Here is a 25,079-nt window from a genome sequence, read left to right on the forward strand (position 1 = left end):
TCAATGTGCATGTGTGTGTGTGTTTTGTGTGAGCGTATGTAGTGCATGTGTGTGTGCATGTGTGTGTGAGTATGTGTGTGTTGGAGTGTCAGTGTAATATGTATGAGTGTGTGGGTAGAGTCCAGTGAATGTGCATAGAGCTGGTGCAAAAAAAAGGGGGTCAATGCAAATAGTCAGGGTAGCCATTTGATTAACTGTTCAGCAGTCTCCGTTTCCTATAGTCCACGATCAGCTCTTTTTTCTTGCTGACGTTGAGGGAGAGGTTGTTGTCCTGGCACCACACTCCCAGGTCTCTGACTTCCTCCTATCATTGTCGTCGGTGTTCAGGCCTACACACCGTTGTGTCGTCTGCAAAGTTAATGATGGTGTTGGAGTCGTGCGCGGCCATGCAGTCTTGGGTGAACAGGGAGTATAGGAAGGGACTAAGCACGTACCCCTGAGGGGCCCGCGTGTTGAGGGTTAGCGTGGCACATGTGTTGTTGCCTACCCTCACCACTTGCCTTTCAAAGCATTTCATGGCTACAGATGTGAGTGCTACGGGGCAAGAGTCATTTAGACAGGTTACCTTGGCGTTCTTGGGCACAGGGACTATGGTGGTCTGCTTGAATCATGTAGGTATTACAGACTGGGTCAGGGAGATGAAAATGCCAGCGAAGACATTTGCCAGCTGGTCAGCGCATGCTCTGAGTACGCATCCTTGTAATCCATCTGGCCCTGCGGCCTTGTGAATGTTAAACCTGTTTAAAGGTCTTACTCACATTGGCTACAGAGCGCGTGATCACACAATCGTCCGGAACAGCTGGTGCTCTCATGCATGGTTCAGTGTTGCTAACCTCGAAGCGAGCATAGAAGGCATTTATCTCGTCTGGTAGGCTCACGTCACTGGGCAGCTCGCAGCTGGGTTTCCCTTTGTAATCCGTGATAGTTTGCAAGCCCTGCCACATCCAATGAGCGTCAGAGCTGGTGTAGTAGGAGTCGATCTTAGTCCTGTATTGACGCTTTGCCTGTTTGATGGTTTGTCGGTGGGTATAGCGGGATTTCTTATTATCATCCGGATTAGTGTCCCGCTCCTTGAAAGCTGCAGCTCTTGCTTTTAGCACAGTGCGGATGTTGCCTGTAATCCATGGCTTCTGTTTGGGATATGTACGTACTGTCACTGTGGGGACGACGTGGTCAATGCACTTATTCATGTGGTAAACTCCTCAATACCATCGGATTAATCCCGGAACATATTCCAGTTTGTTCAAGTGAAACAGTCCTGTAGCTAGGCATGTGCTTCATCGGTCCACTTCCGTATTGAGTACGGCTCTGGTACTTCCTGTTTGAGTTTTTGCTTGTAAGCAGGAATCAGGAGGATAGAGTTATGGTCAGATTATCCCATAGAAACACATTGAATAACAGATTCATAAAAACAGATAGTAAAAAATGCAATCAAAAGGAAGTATATTTTGAAGTGTGTGTCCTATAAACTGCTCAGATTTTTTAATTTGATTTTTTACTGTGGAAATGCCCTATTCACTTCCATTAATTTTTTTGGCCCAGTAACGGACACCTCCATCGTGTCCGTGAGAGTCCCATCTTTCCATAGAGGGGTCATATTAATTTCTAGGCCAAACCGTTCGGACGCTACAGATGTTTTCATGAGAAGACCGATATTCGACATGTCTCCTGGTCTGACAAACACCGCTGTAGATCTGCCACCTTCCACCGCAGATGTGGAAGGCCGACATTTGTGGATGCAGTGGCCCATGCAAAACAGATATCTCTATCTTAAACAGACAGATTTTGATGGGGATTTTTTAAAATATATTATTTATTTTGCCTTGAACAGAGAGATTATTTTAATATTTTTTATACACTACCGGTCAAAAGTTTTAGAACACCTACTCATTCAGAGAGTGTGCAAAGCTGTCATTTATTTTTTTATTTTTTTCAACCTTTATTTAACTAAGCAAGTCAGTTAAGAACAAATTCTTATTTACAATGACGGCCTACACCGGCCATCAAGGCAAAGGGTGGCTATTTGAAGAATCTCAAATATAAAATATATTTTAACACTTTTTTGGTTACTACATGATTCCATATGTGTTATTTCATAGTTTTGATGTCTTCACTATTATTCTACAATGTAGAAAATAGTACACATAAAGAAAAACCCTTGAATTAGTAGGTGTTCTAAAACTTTTGACCGGTAGTGTATATATACAGTATCATCAAGGGGCCCAGCTCATGAGGCCCCTTGATTATGTGAGGCCTGAGGCAATTGCCTCTTCTGCCTAATGGTGAGTCTGCCAGTGTCTCCAGGGCTCCATTACAATGCCAGTGGAATCAAAGTGAGAAGTATGAGATAGATTTATGTAGTGTGGTTCAGGTAATATGCTGCCTCACACATTCACTGTAAAGTTAAACCTCACTGTAATTACATTCCCTGGATATAGGTGCCTATACTGTATTATACATTGAATTACCCCTCTTCTGCCTTCTGGCTGTGCCAGCTCTCTGTCCAGGGTCATATAGCAGCAAGCACCGGACCACCATTCATCCACTTGTAATATTTTTTTTAAGTTAGAGGTCCAGGAACTATGACTATGCATTTGGCATGTTTTGGCACATAGCAATTGTTTTCAATTACTTTGTCTTATGATCCCTGGAGACGAATGTGAAACCAGTCATATTTAGAAGCAAACTGAAAATCAACATGACATGTATTGCGGCCCCTTTTCCACAGTGAAGTAGGCTATAAATAGCTGTACCGTTATTCTGAATTGTAATTGTATGCCCTCATAATTTGCGTGGATGAAATTTGGAGACCCAAGCTATAGGCTTCTGTAGGGCCGAACCTGCCCAGTTGATGTATGCGCTTCAGAATGTTTTAATTATATGCTCAGCCTTTTTTCAATGTTATTTTACAATTTGTATCATGTTAAATATTATCCACTATTGGGAGTCACCGTCAGTAATACCCACATACATTTATAACTGTCACTTTAGTGTTCGTTTCCTTCAATTTGTTGCCTACATTTTGTATCATTCCATTCCGTTTACCTTTCTTTCCTCTGTCACGTCTGTGTAGTTGTTCCTGAGGGTCGCTAGCATTAGAGGATCATATTAGGTGTATTCTAGTGAGTCTGTCGACAAAATTATAATTAAAGGTACACTGTATTTAAAGGGATGGCTTAAGATAAATGTACTGAAAACCCCATGGAATGAAAACTCCACGAGAAAATCTGTTGGCCAGCAAGTGGGAGTGTTTTCAGTGGTTGAGTTAAATGTATTCATTGTGCGCAAGGGAACCACGCCTGCAAAGCCCGTTACGCACCTGCATAAGCTAAGTCTGAATACCAACTACTGAGAAGTGCGTGGGAAAGGAGTGCATAGGAAAGGCGTACATTTCTTATGTCTGAATCGATCCCTGTATGCATCGGCGGTTTCACATTTGTACAGTGAGGGAAAAAAGTATCTGATCCCCTGCTGATTTTGTACGTTTGCCCACTGACAAAGAAATGATCAGTCTATAATTTTAATGGTAGGTTTATTTGAACAGTGAGAGACAGAACAACAACAAAAAAATACAGAAACACGCATGTCAAAAATGTTATAAATTGATTAGCATTTTAATGAGGGAAATAGGTATTTGACCCCTCTGCAAAACATGACTTAGTACTTGGTGGCAAAACCCTTGTTAGCAATCACAGAGGTCAGACATTTCTTGTAGTTTATAATCTCAGCTTGTTACCTGTATAAAAGACACCTGTCCACAGAAGCAATCAATCAATCAGATTCCAAACTCTCCACCATGGCCAAGACCAAAGAGCTCTCCAAGGATGTCAGGGACAAGATTGTAGACCTACACAAGGCTGGAATGGGCTACAAGACCATCACCAAGCAGCTTGGTGAGAAGGTGACAACAGTTGGTGCGATTATTCGCAAATGGAAGAAACACAAAAGAACTGTCAATCTCCCTCGGCCTGGGGCTCCATGCAAGATCTCACCTCGTGGAGTTGCAATGATCATGAGAACGGTGAGGAATCAGCCCAGAACTACACGGGAGGATCTTGTCAATGATCTCAAGGCAGCTGGGACCATAGTCCCCAAGAAAACAATTGGTAACACACTACGCCGTGAAGGACTGAAATCCTGCAGCACCCGCAAGGTCCCCCTGCTCAAGAAAGCACATATACAGGGCCTTCTGAAGTTTGCCAATGAACATCTGAATGATTCAGAGGAGAACTGGGTGAAAGTGTTGTGGTCAGATGACTCCAAAATCGAGCTCTTTGGCATCAACTCAACTCGCTGTGTTTGGAGGAGGAAGAATGCTGCCTATGACCCCAAGAACACCATCCCCACCATCAAACATGGAGGTGGAAACATTATGCTTTGGGGGTGTTTTTCTGCTAAGGGGACAGGACAACTTCACCGCATCTTGGGTGAGAACCTCCTTCCCTCAGCCAGGGCATTGAAAATGGGTCGTGGATGGGTATTCCAGCATGACAATGACCCAAAACACACGGCCAAGGCAACAAAGGAGTGGCTCAAGAAGAAGCACATTAAGGTCCTGGAGTGGCCTAGCCAGTCTCCAGACCTTAATCCCATAGAAAATCTGTGGAGGGAGCTGAAGGTTCGAGTTGCCAAACGTCAGGCTCAAAACCTTAATGACTTGGAGAAGATCTGCAAAGAGGAGTGGGACAAAATCCCTCCTGAGATGTGTGCAAACCTGGTGGCCAAATACAAGAAACGTCTGACCTCTGTGATTGCTAACAAGGGTTTTGCCACCAAGTACTAAGTCATGTTTTGCAGAGGGGTCAAATACTTATTTCCCTCATTAAAATGCAAATCAATTTATAACATTTTTGACATGCGTTTTTCTGGACTTTTGTTGTTATTCTGTCTCTCACTGTTCAAATAAACCTACCATTAAAATTATAGACTGATCATGTCTTTGTCAGTGGGCAAACGTACAAAATCAGCAGGGGATAAAATATTTTTTTCCCCTCACTGTATATGTTAGGATGTGATAAATATTTTTTTACTCAGGGTTGTAAAATCAAGTGTATCCTGTTTTTGGGTCGAATAAAGAAATCCATCCAATGCCATGCCTATGTGCTGCTTTGCCATGAAAGGAGCATTGATGTTGTTACAACAGAGTGGGTCCATCTGCCTGCTCTAGTTGCATTCAGTGGTCAATACGTAACGACTTCTAATTGAAATACAAGCAAGTATTTTACATTTCACCTGCTTCTGTCAATGCAGTCATTGCCCTTGGAGTGAAAGCATCTATAAGAAATGGCATTCAGAGTCAGAGATGCCAATAACGCTGGCCAATCCTGCTTTAAATGATCCATAATGATCACATCTGCTGAGAGCAGGCCTTTAAATGATCCATAATGATCACATCTGCTGAGAGCAGGCCTTTAAATGATCCATAATGATCACATCTGCTGAGAGCAGGCCTCTGAGGACTGCACCCAGAATCAGCCCAGAGTCAAAGCTACACCAGCCCTGCCCAGACCTAAACCACCCCAGATCAAAGCTACATCAGAATGACCCGGGAGTCTAAGCTACATCAGAATGACCCGGGAGTCTAAGCTACATCAGAATGACCCGGGAGTCTAAGCTACATCAGAATCACCCGGGAGTCAAAGCTACATCAGAATCCCCAGGGAGTCTAAGCTAGAGGTTGAAGTTAGACTGTATGGAGGATTTTGGCCGAATTACTTGGGTTTCATCTCTCAGTAACACCTAACGCCTGCAGGTATAACACATTATGATGCAGTTATAATGCATTGTAAGACTACTCGTTTCAGAAAATATGTGAACTACCCATCTGCAACCCATACTGCAAAAGGTTAAATTCCAAATATGTTTTGTATATATTGACAGAAACAACAGGCTACTAGAGACATACAGTACCGTATGACAGGTCTAAAGGTTGGCTTTTGCTTGAAATGTATAGAGAGACGTGTGCTGAATTATAAAAAACACTAACTGCCTGCAATCATGGGCTGTCCCTTGCTGTGTTACCCAGTGAAAATGTCAGGATGACATTCCTGCTGAGATCCTTGAGAAGCCCAGGCAGGCAGTTGTTGGAGGGGGGGTTGTTACTTGGCCAGAGTGGGGAGGAATGGGGGGAGAAGACGCTTGTATTAAGTCCACCTACAGCTTTCGATTTCCAGGGTGCAGTTCTGTTCGTCGAGCGGGTACCTCCTCAAGTCCATCATGCAAGCTGCTGTGGTGGTTATTCTGGAAAAAAGGAGAGCAGAGACATAGAGGGTGAGAGAAAAGGGGGGTAGATAGAACCGCTGTTACCTTGGTAACCTTTAAGAAATCGTAGTTTAGCCTTGACTGCACGATGTGAATCTTTAAATGAGTAATGTTAGGCAGTTGTCTCGTATTGAAAAAAAAGGAAAAAGGAAATGCAATCATTGGCAGACTAGTGTTGCATACAAACCTGTCCAAGGTCTATTTCTTAGGAGCGAGGGATGAGAAAGGAAGGGGGAAGGAGAGAAAGATACGTGGGTTCGTTTCTCATAATCTGGCCAACTGTTTGAGACCATCCATAATAGCCGTGGCCAGCTCTTTATGAATTTTAAATGAATGAAATAGCAGAAGGTGAGGTTGTTGGGAATGTGTTCTGACTGAGGCAAGTGGATTCCAAATAGAGAGAGGTTGGAATACAAAATGATTGTGTCTCAGTGAGTAGCATTTTTGTGCTCACATAGGCCGTATGACAGCCCTAATCTATGTTGTGACAGCAACCTCAAACACTGGAGATGTTTGCTACATATTTACACTTCCACCCATAGAAACATCTTGAATGAATTCAAACTGTTAAACCACTAACTTCAAACAAAACCATAGGTACAAACCATAGGTAATGTTGAATGTAAACATCTAATTCATTCAAGCCCAAAAGCCAACAATCAAATGCAGAAAGTCAATTTACCAAGCTTGTTTTATTCCCTTGGGATACATTGAATCAGTAGAAAATGTTTAGCAAAATGTTAGCACCTGTGCATTGAGTATGTGCTTTAATCTCACACTAAATTGTGATTGACTGCTAGATATAAATATATTCATTATATTTCATTTCCATAAATCCAGAAGCCCAGGAAAATCACACTGGTTACAGATTTTACCAGTGCAGCACATTTTAATAATTACATCTGTTCTGTTAAATCATACCATCTTTCGCCTGTTTTCAGGCTTCTTGTTTAAATGAAACAGGGAGCTCACTGGTTTGCCTGAATGGAAAAAGTAATTGAGTTACAACTCATCACCCCTGTGTGTCAGATCGACTGCCACATTCACGGAGAGAGTTTGATAGGTACACAGTTTGTGTGTTTGTGTGTTTTAGGAGGCGGGGGAGAGACCCTTTACAACAGCCTATTTTACATTTCCGATCCATAATTTAAGATGCCTGAGTCCATGCTGTCTTCCAGGCTGCTGGACAATTCAGCACAAAGCAAGAGGTTTGCAGTGTGCAGGCTAATACAAGCCACTACAACTACTATCAAACACATACACAGGTACTGGTGAAGTGTATAGAGTGCAATACCAAAACAATGTGGGGTTTTCTGCAGGGGCTATACAACCATGATGAAAACAGAACACATTTCCATCCAGTAAGTCACCTTTTGTGATGACATACTTTTTGACAACCTTCACTTTGGTGTGTTAAGGCATAATGCCGTCGCAAAGGTATTCTGACTCTCCCCAAGGCCCAACACAACATAACCTCATTATCACTGCCCTCCGGCTTTATCATAGACCAAGGGCATTTCACTCTGCACTGCACATTGTTTTCTATCTCACAACTTTACTGTACATGACTCCTGTAAACCAAAGCTGCAACATGTTGGGGGAAGAAACAAAGCCTGTGACCCCTGGGGCTTCGGCTTCTGTGTTACTTTGAAAGGGCCCCAGGATGCTCCTCTCCCCCCAGCAGCCCCCCAGTCATCTGGGTGGGTCTCTGTGAGAACCTCACTGCAGACTCACTGTCTGGGCTGGTTCATTGATGAAACTGGGACATTGTGGTGATGAGGGATTAGAAGGGTTTTTTGTTGCTTTTTTCTGGGGCACAGAATTCTGGATGGGAAATGTGCCTCCTCCTCCTCACATCCCAGCAAATCAAAATAAACAGGAATAAGTGGTACGCTATATTTGTTTGTCTTGTGCAGTACTATAGTGACTACTATATTCGTTCTGTTGCACAATCAAAACAATGTTGTGTCCATGTGTCATGCCTGCTGAAAACACTCCAGGCTTAAACTGTAAGAGAAGCTCACATGTCAATCAATCAAATTAACAGGAACACAACAACAAAAAAGTATGAATATATCTTCCCGTGAAGTAAAGGGGTCATGGTCTTTATGATAAGTCATAGAGGCTCACCTCACCCCAAATCTAATGACACAATCTTAAAATCGGTGAATCTAGATTTTTACATTAACGAATAACCTTCAATTCATTACATTTCCTCTCTCTTATCAAAATTAAGAGAACCAATAAATACATTCACTCTTAATTTGTCAACCCCATCTGCAATTCCCCGCTACCCCAGCTTTGAATACATTTTACATTTTTAGCAGACGCTCTTATCCAGAGCGACTTACATGAGCAATTAGGGTTAAGTGCCTTGCACATCGGCAGATTTTTCACCTAGTCGGCTCAGGGATTAGAACCAGCGACCTTTCGGTTACTGGCACAACGCTCTTACCCACTAAGCTACCTGCTGCCCTATATACCACTACCAATACCAGTACCAATACCACTGCCCTAGATTCATTCGGTACTCTACACAGGCATGATTCTGTTCTCACTTTATGATTCTGTCCTCAATTCATCCCTCCACCTTTTCACCAACTCCCTCTGGGCAGCAGGAGAAGCTGCTACCACTTCCACCCCTCCATCCCGCCCTCCCCTGCACCTACAGCTGATTTCACCAAGAGACATATTAAGTAAGCATTTACCAGCCTATTAGTTCCCCCTCTCACTTCCAAACATCATCAAACTCTCTCATTAATACTGAAGTCCCCACATGACAAAATACTACAGCTTTCTATATATAGAATACAAACAGTACTTACTATAGAATTCTGTAGTAAACTGTAGAATACTATAGTAAATACTACAGTATACTACAGACCGCAAAAACACTACAGTAAATACTATAGAAATGTCTGCATAAACACTATAGTCCACAAAAACACTACAGTAATTACTATAGTACAGTGCCTTCAGAAAGTATTCACATCCCTGGACTTTTTCCACATTCTGTTGTGTTACAGTCTGAATTTAAAATCGATTCAATTGAGATTTTAATTGTCACTGGCCTACACACAATACCCAATAATGCCAAAGTGTAATTATGTTTTTAGATTTTTTTTAAACAAATTAATAAAAATGAAAAGCTGAAATGTCTTCAGTCAATAAGTACTCAACCCCTTTGTTATGGCAAGCCTAAATAAGTTCAGGAGTAAAAATGTCCTTACCAAGTCACAAAATAAGTTGCATGATCTCACTCTGTGTGCAGTGTTCAAAATGATTTTTAAATGACTACCTCATCTCTGTACCCCACACATACAATTATCTGTAAGGTCCCTCAGTCGAGCAGTGAATTTCAAACACAGATTCAACCACAAAGACCAGGGAGGTTTTCTAATGCCTCGCAAAGAAGGGCACCTATTGGTATATGGGTTAAAAAAAAGCAGACATTGAATATCCGTTTGAGCATGGTGAAGTTATTAATTAAACTTTGGATGGTGTATCAATACATCCAGTCCCTACAAAGATACAGGAGTCCTTCCTACCTCAGTTGCCGGAGAGGAAGGAAACCGCTCAGGGATTTCACCATGAATGAGGCCAATGGGGACTTTAAATCAGTTACAGAGTTTAATGGCTGTGATAGGAGAAAACTGAGGATGGATCAACAACATTGTAGTTACTCCACAATACTAGCCTAAATGACAGAGTGAAAAGAAGGAAGCCTGTACAGGATAAAAAATATTCCTAAACATGTATCCTGTTTGCAATGAGGCACTAAAGTAAAACTGGCAAAAAAATATGGCAAATAAATGAACTTTATGTCCTGAATACAAAGCATTATGTCTGGGGCAAATCCAGCACAATACATCACTAAGTACCACTCTTCATATTTTCAAGTATGGTGGTGGCTGTATCATGTTATGGGTATGCTTGTCATCGGCAAGGACTAGGGAGGTTTTTTTTAGGAAAAAAACAAACAGAATGGAGCTAAGCACAGGCACAATCCTAGAGGAAATTCTGGTTCAGTCTGCTTTCCAACAGACACCGGGAGACAAATGTACCTTTCAGCAGGACAATAACCTAAAACACAAGGCTAAATATACACTTGAGTTGCTTACCAAGACAACATTGAATGTTCCTGAGTGGCCTAGTTACAGTTTGACTTAAATCGGCTTGAAAATCTATGGTAGACTTGAAAATGGCTGTCTAGTAATGATCAACAACCAACTTGACAGAGCATGAAGAATTTAAAAAATAATCATGTGCAAATATTGTACAATCCAGGTGTGCAAAGCTCTTAGAGACTTACCCAGAAAGACTCACAGCTGTAATTGCTGCCATAGGTGATTCTAACATGTATTGACTCAGGGGGTTTAATACTTATGTAATTAAGATATATTAGTGTTTTTAATTTTAATTTTATTTTTATTTTTCTTCCACTTTGGCAGTACAGAGTATTTTGTGTAGATCTGTCACGATCGTTGTAAGAAGCGGACCAAGGCGCAGCGTGATATGCATACTTTTAATGAGTACTATACACAAATAACAAAACAATAAAACGATACGTGAAGTCCTAGGTTAAACACCAAAACACACCAAAACAAACCTTACGGAACAAGATCCCACAATGAACTGTGCAAAACAGGCTGCCTAAGTATGGTTCCCAATCAGAGACAACGAGCCACAACTGCCTCTGATTGGGAACCACCCCGGCCAACATAGAAATACACAAACTAGAACATGAACATAGAAAACACAACACAGACACTACACACCCTGGCTCAACTTTTAAGAGTCCCCAGAGCCAGGGCGTGACAAGATCATTGACAAATAATTAAAATTAAATCCATTTTAATCCCACCTTGTCACACAATTTTTTTGGAAATAAGTCAAGGGCTGTGAATACTTTCTGAAGGCATTGTATATACTACAGTATTTAATTTGCATATACCCCGCCCATCCCACTCCCCAATATACCAATTTGTGCCACCCATAAGTGAGAAACCTACATGCCAAGCATAGATTGTGTTTGCTACAAGTTATAGAAAAGGGCAGAAGCTTTGAACTATCTGCTCAGATCCCAGTCCTACCTACCTACCTACAGTCGTGGTCAAAAGTTTTGAAAATGACACAAATATTAATTTTCACAAAGTCTGTTTCCTCAGTTTTTATGATGGCAATTTGCATATACTCTAGAATGTTATGAAGAGTGATCAGATGAATTGCAATTAATTGCAAAGTCCCTCTTTGCCATGAAAATCGACTCAATCCCCCAAAAACATTTCCACTGCATTTCAGCCCTGCCACAAAAGGACCAGCTGACATCATGTCAGTGATTCTCTCGTTAACACAAGTGAGAGTGTTGACGAGGACAAGGCTGGAGATCACTCCGTCATGCTGATTGAGTTAGAATAACAAACTGGAAGCTTTAAAAGGAGGGTGGTGCTTGAAATCATTGTTCTTCCTCTGTTAACCATGGTTAACTGCAAGGAAACACGTGTCGTCATCATTGCTTTGCACAAAAAGGGCTTCACAGCAAGGATTTTGCTGCTAGTAAGATTGCACCTAAATCAACCATTTATCGGATCATCAAGAACTTCCAAGGAGAGAGTTTCAATTGATGTGAAGAAGGCTTCAGGGCGCCCAAGAAAGTCCAGCAAGCGCCAGGACTGTCTCCTAAAGTTGATTCAGCTGCGGGATCGGGGCACCACCAGTGCAGAGCTTGCTCAGGAATGGCAGCAGGCAGGTGTGAGTGCATCTGCACGCACAGTGAGGCGAATACTTTTGGAGGATGGCCTGGTGTCAAGAAGGGCAGCGAGGAAGCCACTTCTCTCCAGGAAAAACATCAGGGACAGACTGATATTCTCCAAAAGGTACAGGGATTGGACTGCTGAGGACTGGGGTAAAGTCATTTTCTCTGATGAATCCCCTTTCCGATTGTTTGTGGCATCCGGAAAACACCTTGTCCGGAGAAGACAAGGTGAGCGCTACCATCAGTCCTGTGTCATGCCAACAGTAAAGCATCCTGAGACCATTCATGTGTGGGGTTGCTTCTCAGCCAAGGGAGTGGGCTCACTCACAATTTTGCCTAAGAACACAGCCATGAATAAAGAATGGTACCAACACATCCTCCGAGAGCAACTTCTCCCAACCATCCAGGAACAGTTTGGTGATGAACAATGCCTTTTCCAACATGATGGAGCACCTTGCCATAAGGCAAAAGTGATAACTAAGTGACTCGGGGAGCAAAACATATACATTTTGGGTCCATGGCCAGGAAACTCCCCAGACCTTAATCCCATTGAGAACTTGTGGTCAATCCTCAAGAGGCAGGTGGACAAACAAAAACCCACAAATTCTGACAAACTCCAACCATTGATTATGCAAGAATGGGCTGCCATCAGTCAGGATGTGGCCCAGAAGTTAATTGACAGCATGTCAGGGCGGATTGCAGAGTTCTTGAAAAAGAATGGTCAACACTGCAAATATTGACTCTTTGCATAAACTTAATGTAATTGTCAATAAAAGCCTTTGACACTTATGGAATGCTTGTAATTATACTTCAGTATACCATAGTAACATCTGACAAAAATATCTAAAAACACTGAAGCAGCAAACTTTGTGAAGACCAATACTTGTGTCATTCTCAAAACTTTTGACTCTTTTAGTATTTTTCCAGTAAGTTTCCTCAAGGAGAAAGCCTCCACTTCTATGTCAAAGATAATAGAACTATAGCAAATACTACAGTAATGTCCACAAAAACACTACAGTAAATCCTACAGTATACCACAGTCCGCAAAAACACTACAGTAAATACTACAGTATAGTACAGTCCACATAAACACTACATTAATTACTACAATATATACTACGTTTTCTTTTACTACAGTATTTATACTATAGTTAACTGTAAATATTACAGTATACTACAGTAAATACTACAGTATTCACTGTAGTGTTTTTGCTGACTTTAGTAAAGTCTGCAAAAACACTACAGTGAATACTATAGTACTTATATCATTGTATAATATAGTATTTATATCATTGTATACTATAGTATTTATACCCTTGTATACTATAGTATTTTTTCATGTGGGAATGGAGACCACTGCCATAATGCTATCATGATATTTCATATCAATGGGCATGTGCAAAGTCCCCCATTCTTGAAAATAACAAAATCCTTTTCCAGAGGCTTACCTAAGATATATTTAATATTCTAGACAATAAGGAAAGCGCATGACAAGAGCCAAATGCCATCTCCACTGATTGTGGAGTGGAATTAGGTAATAGCAGTGGCATAACATAGTCATGTAGCCATTCAGCAGCATCTGTGCCTTTAGCTGTAAGCTTCCTATAATTAACATTTGCAGCTGAATTTGTTTTTAGCTTTGAAACATTTCAAAATGGGACTGCCCTGTGGAACAAATCAACAAACATAATTGGCCAAAGCAAATCAGCATTATATAACCCAAAGAGCACTGACTCTCTGTCTTGTCCTCTAAGGCCTCCATTCACCAGAGACAAATGATGCACCAGAAATAGAGTTAATTGAAATTAATTGATTTAAAAACACAAACATGTGCACCATATGTACAGTCAGGTTCATAATTATTGACACCCTTGATAAAGATGCGCAAAAAAGACTTTATAAACACAAATACTGATCTATATTGTATGCTCCAAAAAAGGGGGAAATTATATTATTTTATACTACTGCTATCTATACTGCTCAGAGAAATAAAAAAGTGATCTTAGACCATTCTGCCATACAGAATCCTTGATATCCTTTGTCTGCGCTTATGAACTGCCCTCTTCAATTCTAATCACAGGTTTTCAATGGGGTTCATGTCCGGAGACTGATATGGCCATTGCAAAATGTTGATTTTGTGTTCAATTAACCATTTTTTGCTGTGAATTTTGATTACTGCTTGGGGTTATTGTCTTGCTGGAAGATCCACATGCAGCCAAGTGTCAGCCTCCTTGCAGAGTCAACCAGGTTTTGGGCTAAAATGTCCTGGTACTTGGTAAAGTTCATGATGCCGTTGACCTTAACAAGAGCCCCAGGACCAGTGGAAGAAAAAAAGCCCCATAACATCAAAGATCCACCACCATATTTTACTGTAGGTATGATGTACTTTTCTGCATATGCTTCTGTTTTTCAACACCAAACCCACCACTGGTGTGCATGGCCAAAGAGCTCTATTTTCATGTCGTCTGACCATAGCACCGGTTCCAATCCAAGTGCCAATGGCATTTATTAAACTCCAGGCGGTGCTATGGTCAGATGACATGAAAAACGGAAGCATATGCAGAAAAGCATGTTCTCCAATCTCATAAAACATTTTAGAAAAAGGCTCAGTGTCGTTATCCTCACAAGGGAAGAATGCTAGAGTACTGAAAACGGGTGGCAATAATTCTGCCACCTATCTTTTTTTGATTTTTTATATTACTTGTTAAACAAAATCCCTTTCTCTGAGCAATTGTATTAGTACAAAATAATATAACATACCCTTTTTTTGGAGCAATCAATATAGCTCAGTATTTGTATTATACAGTCTTTTTTGCTCATCTTTATGTACCTGACTGCGTGTGAGGTATTAGCATGTCATTGTCAAGGTAGGCTATAACTACATTTTACATTTTAGTAATTTAGCAGACGCTCTTATCCAGAGCGACTTACAGGAGCAATTAGGGTTAAGTGCCTTGCTCAAGGGCACATCGACAGATTTTTCAACTAGTCGGCTCGAGGATTAGAACCAGCGACCTTTCGGTTACTGGCACAACGCTCTTAACCACTAAGCTACCTGCCGCCTCAACTACTTATAATTAAATTCTGGCTTCAGCAATTCAGCAAAATATTTCAAGTTAGTTGTGCTTTCATCAGTGATTCTCTGGACTTTTTATTTTCTTGGAAGGAAGGAAGTAAGGAACGTGAAAAGGCGGGAGGGTCGTGATACTATTTAGACATAGACCTAGTTCCTCCCATGCCTCACTGTTCCCAAGGTCTCTTCCAGTCCTGTCTGACAGACCAGGCTTTAACCAGTTTAGGTACAGTAGAATTCCAGTGAAAGTTAGCTTTACCTGAGTCCATATAACACAGTGCCATCAGGATGCAGTCGAATCATACGGTTCTTTACTGTCACACCATGCAGGAAGGACTTCTTGTCGTTAAGGAAGTAGGTGTCTGGGAGCCACAGCTGGTCCGCCACGCGGTTATCCAGAGTCAGGTTGAGGGGCAGCTCAGCGTATGCCAACCGCTTGTCTCGCCAACTTTGCTGGAAATACATTGTGATGGTGTAATCCTGTTGAAAAAGGGTAAACAGTACTGTCAGATTGAGAATAACTAGTTGTTATGCATTAACAAAAGCTCCAACTATGGGAAGTACAAGTTACCCCTACTGTACTTGCCCTATCCTACACCATGCACATACTACCTAATGTGCATAAATGTATCAGCCATTACATTTATTATCATAATCATTATGTGCACAGAATATCAGAAAGCATTAACAGTGATTTTCTAGGATACAATGGAACTATAATGAAAAGGAAAGACGTACAGGGAAGTGATTTAAAGGCCAAGTTAAGATTAATACATCCTCCGATGACAGTACAGTACTTCTGAATTTTGCATGATAAATGCTGCCAATTATTCTGGGAACCTCAGTGTCCCGAAATCTCAATATATAATTGTCTTAAAATACAAGTGAACCATAATGTACGACACATTTTATAAGCGGACTGAGAGCTAATCTCAGTGGTTAGTCAGCTGGACATGACCTACATTCTCTCAGTCTTACCCTATGAAAAGGCTATTCCATATTGTCCATAAAAATATATATATATTTGCAGCATCATGAAAAAATATAATTAAATTAAATATTAACACAATGTATCTTTGTTTTACATGGCTTTTGTCTGATTGCAATTTCTTTGGGTGAAATTTGGTTTTCCTTTGCTATGGCTATGTTGGCTGGCTGATAAAGTACAAAAACAAACAGCTAAAATAGATGAGTTATGGCGTTAGACATAACGTACATGTTGTGATTATCAAGAGTTTTCCAAGTTGACAATGTCATATTGTTTTCTGTCTGTCTTTGTTCACCTGAACTTTTTTCAACCTTTTCAGCTTTGCACTTGATGCTGCCTTCTCCAATGTCCAGGGAAACCAAAATAACATAAAACATAAGCTAAAAGTTGCTGTGTCTTCAAAAACACCAGAGTACAAAATAAATCTCTGCAATAACTTCAAGATTAATAAATCAAAGGGCCTCGCATGCATTTAAAAAGAAAGAAAACAGCTTTATACGTTAGTGACTACCTCTAACAAATAAAAAAATAAAATCTGATGTTGCTTGAAACTGGATGAAAATCCTCTAGTGACCCCATATGGCAATGTTGCCGGGAGAAGAAACCCAAAACACAATAGCAAAGCTCTTCTGGCTTGTGGGTGGAGTGAGCTCTGAGTGTGACTGTGCCACATTGAATACCAGAATTTTTTTTAATACAAGGGAGAGGAGAGCGACAGAATGATGTCATTGCTGAGACACCAGCCATATTGTCTTCTTTAAAGATGGACAAGACTGTGCCTGATTTCTCACCGCTCTCTAATGAACACAAGTTAACTGCGTAATATAATCAAGAAAAACAGATGCACAACACGTGTATGGTTATCTAATGTTTGCAAGTTACCCCTACTGTACTTGCCCTATCCTACACCATGCACATACTACCTAATGTGCATAAATGTATCAGCCATTACATTTATTATCATAATCATTATGTGCACAGAATATCAGAGATGGACAAGACTGTGCCTGATTTCTCACCGCTCTCTAATGAACACAAGTTCATATAATAATATAATAATATAATCAAGAAAAACAGATGCACAACACGTCTATGGTTATCTAATGTTTGCAAGGGCAAATATGACTGATTGAAATGGTATTGCGTTGCAAACACTCAAATGAAACTAATTAAATGACCCTTGTACCCTTTCTTGATATTACTGTAACTCGACTATAGTCTCTTGCACATTGCTAGATCATCTTTATGGGTTAGATTATAGACATTTTAATAGGCTTTGTTAATATTATCTGCACAGTCTTATCACGGGTCGCATGTGGGGTATACTGTATATCATACATACAGTGGGGAAAAAAAGTATTTAGTCAGCCACCAATTGTGCAAGTTCTCCCACTTAAAAAGATGAGAGAGGCCTGTAGTTTTCATCATAGGTACACGTCAACTATGACAGACAAATTGAGAGGAAAAAAAATCCAGAAAATCACATTGTAGGATTTTTTATGAATTTATTTGCAAATTATGGTGGAAAATAAGTATTTGGTCACCTACAAACAAGCAAGATTTCTGGCTCTCACAGACCTGTAACTTCTTCTTTAAGAGGCTCCTCTGTCCTCCACTCAGTCACACTCCAAACTCCACTATGGCCAAGACCAAAGAGCTGTCAAAGGACACCAGAAACAAAATTGTAGACCTGCACCAGGCTGGGAAGACTGAATCTGCAATAGGTAAGCAGCTTGGTTTGAAGAAATCAACTGTGGGAGCAATTATTAGGAAATGGAAGACATACAAGACCACTGATAATCTCCCTCGATCTGGGGCTCCACGCAAGATCTCACCCCGTGGGGTCAAAATGATCACAAGAACGGTGAGCAAAAATCCCAGAACCACACGGGGGGACCTAGTGAATGACATGCAGAGAGCTGGGACCAAAGTAACAAAGCCTACCATCAGTAACACACTACGCCGCCAGGGACTCAAATCCTGCAGTGCCAGATGTGTCCCCGTGCTTAAGCCAGTACATGTCCAGGCCCGTCTGAAGTTTGCTAGAGTGCATTTGGATGATCCAGAAGAGGATTGGGAGAATGTCATATGGTCAGATGAAACCAAAATATAACTTTTTGGTAAAAACTCAACTCGTCGTGTTTGGAGGACAAATAATGCTGAGTTGCATCCAAAGAACACCATACCTACTGTGAAGCATGGGGGTGGAAACATCATGCTTTGGGGCTGTTTTTCTGCAAAGGGACCAGGACGACTGATCCGTGTAAAGGAAAGAATGAATGGGGCCATGTATCGTGAGATTTTGAGTGAAAACCTCCTTCCATCAGCAAGGGCATTGAAGATGAAACGTGGCTGGGTCTTTCAGCATGACAATGATCCCAAACACACCGCCCGGGCAACGAAGGAGTGGCTTCGTAAGAAGCATTTCAAGGTCCTGGAGTGGCCTAGCCAGTCTCCAGATCTCAACCCCATAGAAAATCTTTGGAGGGAGTTGAAAGTCCGTGTTGCCCAGCGACAGCCCCAAAACGTCACTGCTCTAGAGGAGATCTGCATGGAGGAATGGGCCAAAATACCAGCAACAGTGTGTGAAAACCTTGTGAAGACTTACAGAAAACGTTTGACCTGTGTCATTGCCAACAAAGGGTATATAACAAAGTATTGAGAAACTTTTGGCGTAGTGTGTTACTGATGGTAGGCTTTGTTACTTTGGTCCCAGCTCTCTGCATGTCATTCACTAGGTCCCCCCGTGTGGTTCTGGGATTTTTGCTCACCGTTCTTGTGATCATTTTGACCCCACGGGGTGAGATCTTGCGTGGAGCCCCAGATCGAGGGAGATTATCAGTGGTCTTGTATGTCTTCCATTTCCTAATAATTGCTCCCACAGTTGATTTCTTCAAACCAAGCTGCTTACCTATTGCAGATTCAGTCTTCCCAGCCTGGTGCAGGTCTACAATTTTGTTTCTGGTGTCCTTTGACAGCTCTTTGGTCTTGGCCATAGTGGAGTTTGGAGTGTGACTGAGTGGAGGACAGAGGAGCCTCTTAAAGAAGAAGTTACAGGTATGTGAGAGCCAGAAATCTTGCTTGTTTGTAGGTGACCAAATACTTATTTTCCACCATAATTTGCAAATAAATTCATTAAAAATCCTACAATGTGATTTTCTGGAAAAAAAATTCTCTCAATTTGTCTGTCATAGTTGACGTGTACCTATGATGAAAATTACAGGCCTCTCTCATCTTTTTAAGTGGGAGAACTTGCACAATTGGTGGCTGACTAAATACTTTTTTCCCCCACTGTATACAGTATATACAAAATATTACCGCACTACACCCTAATGGCGTTTATAAAAGGGTGCATCATACTTTAACTAGGTACCCTTATAAATAAGAATTGAAACATTGAGTGGATGTACTATATGGACAGGGCTACTGTAAGAGAAGGGATTTCGTAACTCACCATGTTCACTTCTGAGATGGAGTCAATGCTAGCGATGTTGATGCTCATTCCTACGATGACTGGGGCACCTGAGGGAACACAAGAGCCAGTACAGTCACACAACAAATTCACACAGATTATTCAAACTGGGCCAAAAATACCCTTTTTGGTCTCTGTTAAAAAATAACGTAGGAAAACACATTCACACATTATAGTGTACTTTATGTGCATAAGTAGTATGCAATAAGCAAGAATAAATTTATAATGTTAAAATTCACATGCTGGATTATCTCAGTGAATTATCATGATATTACTGCATGTACCATGATATAGCTCTTTTTTTTTGGATGCATTATGCATGAGACTGGAACTGGACATTTCTGATGTGGGAGAGAGTATCAGTGAATCAAACATTCTCGGAAAACTGTGGGAACAAGCCTCATGTGAGCAGGAGTAGACCATTGATGGTAGCGAGGTAGACAAGAGGAGACACAGGAGGAAAGCATGAAGAAAACAGACCAGCATTACTTAAACCTTGAACCCATTTACCTTTCTCATACAGTATGTGGAAAGTGACCAAAAGGGCGGCAGTCTTTAAAGTAAGAATAAAATGACACAAAAAGACTAAAATGCAGAGGAGGCTAATGAATTGTAACATCCAATTTTATGGAGGAAAGAGCGTCTCTTTAGGGTCACTGTGTTTAAACAGCCATATAAAATCGGACTAAATCTTTCTTTAATCTTCATAAAATTTGAATCCACATGACATTCAGGTACATCGTGCTAATTTCACGCTCAATATTCTCGCCCCCCAAATCATGTAATCGTATTATCTCATCCTACCTCTTTCTCCTTACAAGAAACTGAAACATTAAAGTGAAAGGGATGTCAAAGTGTGTTGATATTCAGCAATGTCAAAGTGAATAATTAAAGGAAATGTTCCATCAGTTTTAGTTACATTCAGATATAGCTGGCCTTCAGTATAAAGTGGCCTGGATTCTATAATGGACTGTAGATCTGTGTTGAGTCAGTAAAAATAACTAATCAAAATGGATTTATGTGTGGGCACCTAGTGGGCCTAGTCATAGTAAATGGCAGGTCAAAAAAAAGTTGAAAATTAGCCACAAATATACTCAACTACTGTGTATGACTAATTTACTCAATTTGGCCTTTGTCTTAGTAGTGAGGAGTTAGTCAGCCCTCTACAGAGCCTTGTCCCGGGGAGTGCTTTAACCTTCGTTAAAATCCTGGATATTAGAAGAAACTGGTTGAGAGACCTTTGCTCCCATAAGAAATAGCAGTTGTCATTGTGTATTCATCAAAGCTAATGTTGAATCTTTGGTTTTAAGAAGTGCTGAACATGTGACTGCATTGCGCGAGAAGACTTCGCATCTTGTGTATAATCTTGTGTTCAATTAATAATTTATTTGAAAATGTGTGCATATTTAATATAAATTCACTTGTCCATATACTGTTTATGCACCATCTAAAAGGTTGAGAGGCTGTGTCAAAGAATGATGCTGAAATAGTGGGATGGTCAACGTAGCACAGGTGGAAGATAGCCTAGCAGTTAAGAGCGTTGGGCCATTAACCAAAAGGCAGCTGGTTCAAATCCCTGAGCTGACTAGGTGAAAAGTCTGTCAATGTACACTTAAGCAAGGCACTTAACTCTAATTGCTCTAGATAAGAGTGTCTGCTAAATGACAAAAATGTAAATCATACTGTAAGAGCTCTCTGTCTAGAAGATGAGGGTATGTGCAGGCAATTTTTTGGAAAACAACGCAAACATACTGACAGTACTGACACTAAAAATATATTCAGTGTTACTTAACTTGTGAATATCTCTGGATAGGAGCATCTGCTTAATCAATTAACATAAATGAGGATACAGTTTATCTGCATAGAGTATGTCGGTGTTAGAAACAGAATGTAGCTAAATCTGTAACCTGACATTAAAATGGATAGGCCTACACAAAATGCATTTTGAACATTCTAGAAGTTGGGCTATTTCATACTGTAGGTGTTTCACCTTCACAACATCTGGCGATAATTCATGCAGCGCCAACTTTGGAGCTCAAAGCAAGGACACCCCCCTCCCCTCACCCCAAATGTTCACTCCTTGATCTGTAAAAATTCCAACATTTCTGCACAAGGGAATTGTGTCACCCCCAAAATAAATACATTAGCCATTTCCCAGTTAGCAGACCACTGAATCATGATGATCAAGTGAAGGAGAAAGGAAGTGTAACCACAAAAACAATGACCAGACGCACACAGAAAAGGCTGAGAGTAACATCCAATCTTTGTTGCGGGACTTCTCCAAAGCTTTGTTTCTAGTAGTGGCCGGGGAAGAACCATCTCAACCACTGGGTTCAATGCAAGTTTATTACAGCAGTATGTTTTAGGTAAACTACTATTTCCTTGAGCTAAGAGTGATGTAAGTAAAAGAGGCATACAGCTAGTGTGTATAGCTATGTACATGTAATGTACCGTGAAAATAAGCAGATAAGCTGTTACAGTAAGGACCTAAACAATCCAATGAAGCATTTTTTCTAACTTCAACATCTATTTCAATTATCTTTCATTATTGTTCAGTATGAAAATGTATGCACTCACTAACTGTAAGTCACTCTGGATAAGAGCGTCTGCTAAATGACTAAAATGTAAAAATGTTCACACAATTGAGAGCTTCCAAAGTAGCCAATATGGTCCCATAAATTCATTATTAAACATAAGAAAAAATCGGCTCTTATGATTTTTTCACACAGACCAGTGCTTGGGAGAGTTGCTTGAACAGTTACCTAGGCATTGTCTACTTCATCAGCTGTGTTTTGTTCACACGGTCACAGATTTGCTTGTGAGAAACAAGCTCCCTGCTGGCTTTTGAAATGGCTGGCTTGCCACCAACAGCAATGTTTTTTTAGTTGCATGAATATTTCAGAGGGGGTTTACACACAACAGGACAAGTACTGCAACGTTGGGCATTGAACAAAATAATCTCTCAAACTACGCCAGGCAAAGGAGACCCATCCAGAAAAAGGTGTTCCACCTTCCCTCCAGAGACACAACACACAGACAAAGAAACAGAGAGAGGACTGTGTGAAAGATGTACCTAAGAGTACGGCTACTGTAACTGCATCTCTGAATGCAATTCAATGCATTTCAATTTGTGCTCATTTTTCAAGGGAGTGAAATGAATCTCGAAAACAGTGATTTTCTGAGTCTATCTCAAATCCATTACCGTTGTTTATGTGTACTTTCTTTCCTTCCTTCAAATAATCTGCAGATGACTCCCGGTCCGGCCTACGCTGGAACAATCTGACAATTACCATGTTTCTCAAAATACTGGTACTGAAATATTAAGCAGCACAGCACTTGACTTAGAGTGCACATCTCTCCTTTTTTTTTCTAGTCCTATTTTCTTTCCCCCTCTCCTCCAACTCCAGCTGCCATGACAAGGCAGCCCACCTCTCTCGTCAATGCCCTGCAGCTTTGTCATATTCCCTGACCCATCTCTTTCTGAGAAAAAATAAATAGGAAAATGTGGGGCCATTTTCCATTGCGCTTTGTGAAGGCAACCAGTAACAATTTTCCCCAGAGATGTCAAAGTACATTCGTTCCCTGGTTGTAAACAGAAAGCACCAGGATCTCTCTCTCTCTCACTCTCTTACTGCATATTTTTTACCCTGCTTCAATGAAACAGAGGGATCCACTTTTCACCATGGCGTTCTCAAAATAAAAGCACTTACCTGCAGCTGCACTTTCTGAGAGGCTCAGATATGTCTGCTTTTATCAATTCACGTGTTCTCATTGGAACACATTTGAGAAAATGTTTTAAATATTTGTACATAAGGGGTATCTGAAAATAGAACAAGCAGGATATTAAATCAGATAATTATGTGTGTGTGTGCGTATGTGCATCCATTTGTGTGTGCTTGTGTGTGTTTGTGTGTGCTAATGTGTGTGTGAGTGAGATGGGGTATAGCAATGTCCAGAGCCAAACCCCAACTACTATTAGCAATTATCACATCAGAGTGTGTCAGCACTTTCCACTGCTTTCCCAATAAACTGCATCTAAGCCACTGACTGCTGTGACCTGATGCTGTTCGCCGACATCAAACTCTGACCTGATCTCCCAGAGTAGAGACTACTTCCAGCTGAGTCCCATAACTTGCTAGGTATTGATGTGGCACATTAAAGGAGTGTGGAGTATAGAAAATAGTATTTAATAAAGTCAGGCTTGGATCCAACTCCATGTCCAGCATCAAGGCACTTAATCTCCTGATCTTTGATTGTCTGCCAGTCTCCTCTCTCCTCTCTGATCTCAGCACATTCCCCCTGCCAAGGAGGGCACAGCCCTCTGAGGAACCAAACAAATTCTACCACTTGGCCATAGTTTTAATTTAAATCTTGAACAGAAGAAGAATGGATGTTCTTAATCCGCGGTTTACAGTTGTTTATCCCAGAGTCTTTGATAGTGGCTGTGAGGATCTGATGCAGCTATTGGCATAGATGGGTGTGGTCCCTATGACAAGAAGCATAGTAAGTGCACAACCTGTAACTCAATCTAAATTCGTCACCACTGAGGTTAGTATCAATGCGAATGCAGACACAGACAACAACATTAAAATGTTTACCAATCCTGTCAGCAACATTGAAAAAAGCATGGGTACTTTCCAAAATATTTCAATAACACATCCGCAGTTCACTAAATTCCTGTGTCTGCCACTGAACAGGAATAATCTATGGACAGCACCAGTGAATGAGAAAAACATGTTTGTTTGTCAATAGAGCTGCTGCATTCTAGACCCCTCCAAGCCATAGCACACAGATTCCTCACTCCTCTCTGCCTTTCTCTGTTGGACATTTTGACTCTCTCTACACTCTCTACTTACAGTGGGGAGAACAAGTATTTGATACACTGCCGATTTTGCAGGTTTTCCTACTTACAAAGCATGTAGAGGTCTGTAATTTTTATCATAGGTACACTTAAACTGTGAGAGACGGAATCTAAAACAAAAATCCAGAAAATCACATTGTATGATTTTTAAGTAATTCATTTGCATTTTATTGCATGACATAAGTATTTGATACATCAGAAAAGCAGAACTTAATATTTGGTACAGAAACCTTTGTTTGCAATTACAGAAATCATACGTTTCCTGTAGGTCTTGACCAGGTTTGCACACACTGCAGCAGGGATTTTGGCCCACTCCTCCATACAGACCTTCTCCAGATCCTTCAGGTTTCGGGGCTGTCGCTGGGCAATACGGAATTTCAGCTCCCTCCAAAGATTTTCTATTGGGTTCAGGTCTGGAGACTGGCTAGGCCACTCCAGGACCTTGAGATGCTTCTTACGGAGTCACTCCTTAGTTGCCCTGGCTGTGTGTTTCGGGTCGTTGTCATGCTGGAAGACCCAGCCACGACCCATCTTCAATGCTCTTACTGAGGGAAGGAGGTTGTTGGCCAAGATCTCGCGATACATGGCCCCATCCATCCTCCCTTCAATACGGTGCAGTCGTCCTGTCCCCTTTGCAGAAAAGCATCCCCAAAGAATGATGTTTCCACC

The 25,079-nt window shown here is 41.0% G+C and overlaps 1 protein-coding gene across 2 annotated transcripts in view; it reads right to left on the reverse strand.

The window, feature by feature from the left end:
* Positions 1–25,079, reverse strand: part of LOC121541808 (gamma-aminobutyric acid receptor subunit beta-4-like) — a 47,966-nt gene that overhangs the window by 6,313 nt on the left and 16,574 nt on the right. For both annotated transcript variants that reach the window (XM_041851116.2, XM_041851115.2), the window contains 3 exons: positions 19,532–19,599; positions 15,349–15,569; positions 6,158–6,240 (listed from right to left, as the gene is read on the reverse strand). In XM_041851116.2, the coding sequence (XP_041707050.2) occupies positions 6,158–6,240; positions 15,349–15,569; positions 19,532–19,599 (372 nt within the window). The remainder of the gene's footprint in view (positions 1–6,157; positions 6,241–15,348; positions 15,570–19,531; positions 19,600–25,079) is intronic.

This window comes from Coregonus clupeaformis, chromosome 27 (assembly GCF_020615455.1).
Source record: "Coregonus clupeaformis isolate EN_2021a chromosome 27, ASM2061545v1, whole genome shotgun sequence".
Taxonomy (NCBI): domain Eukaryota; kingdom Metazoa; phylum Chordata; class Actinopteri; order Salmoniformes; family Salmonidae; genus Coregonus; species Coregonus clupeaformis.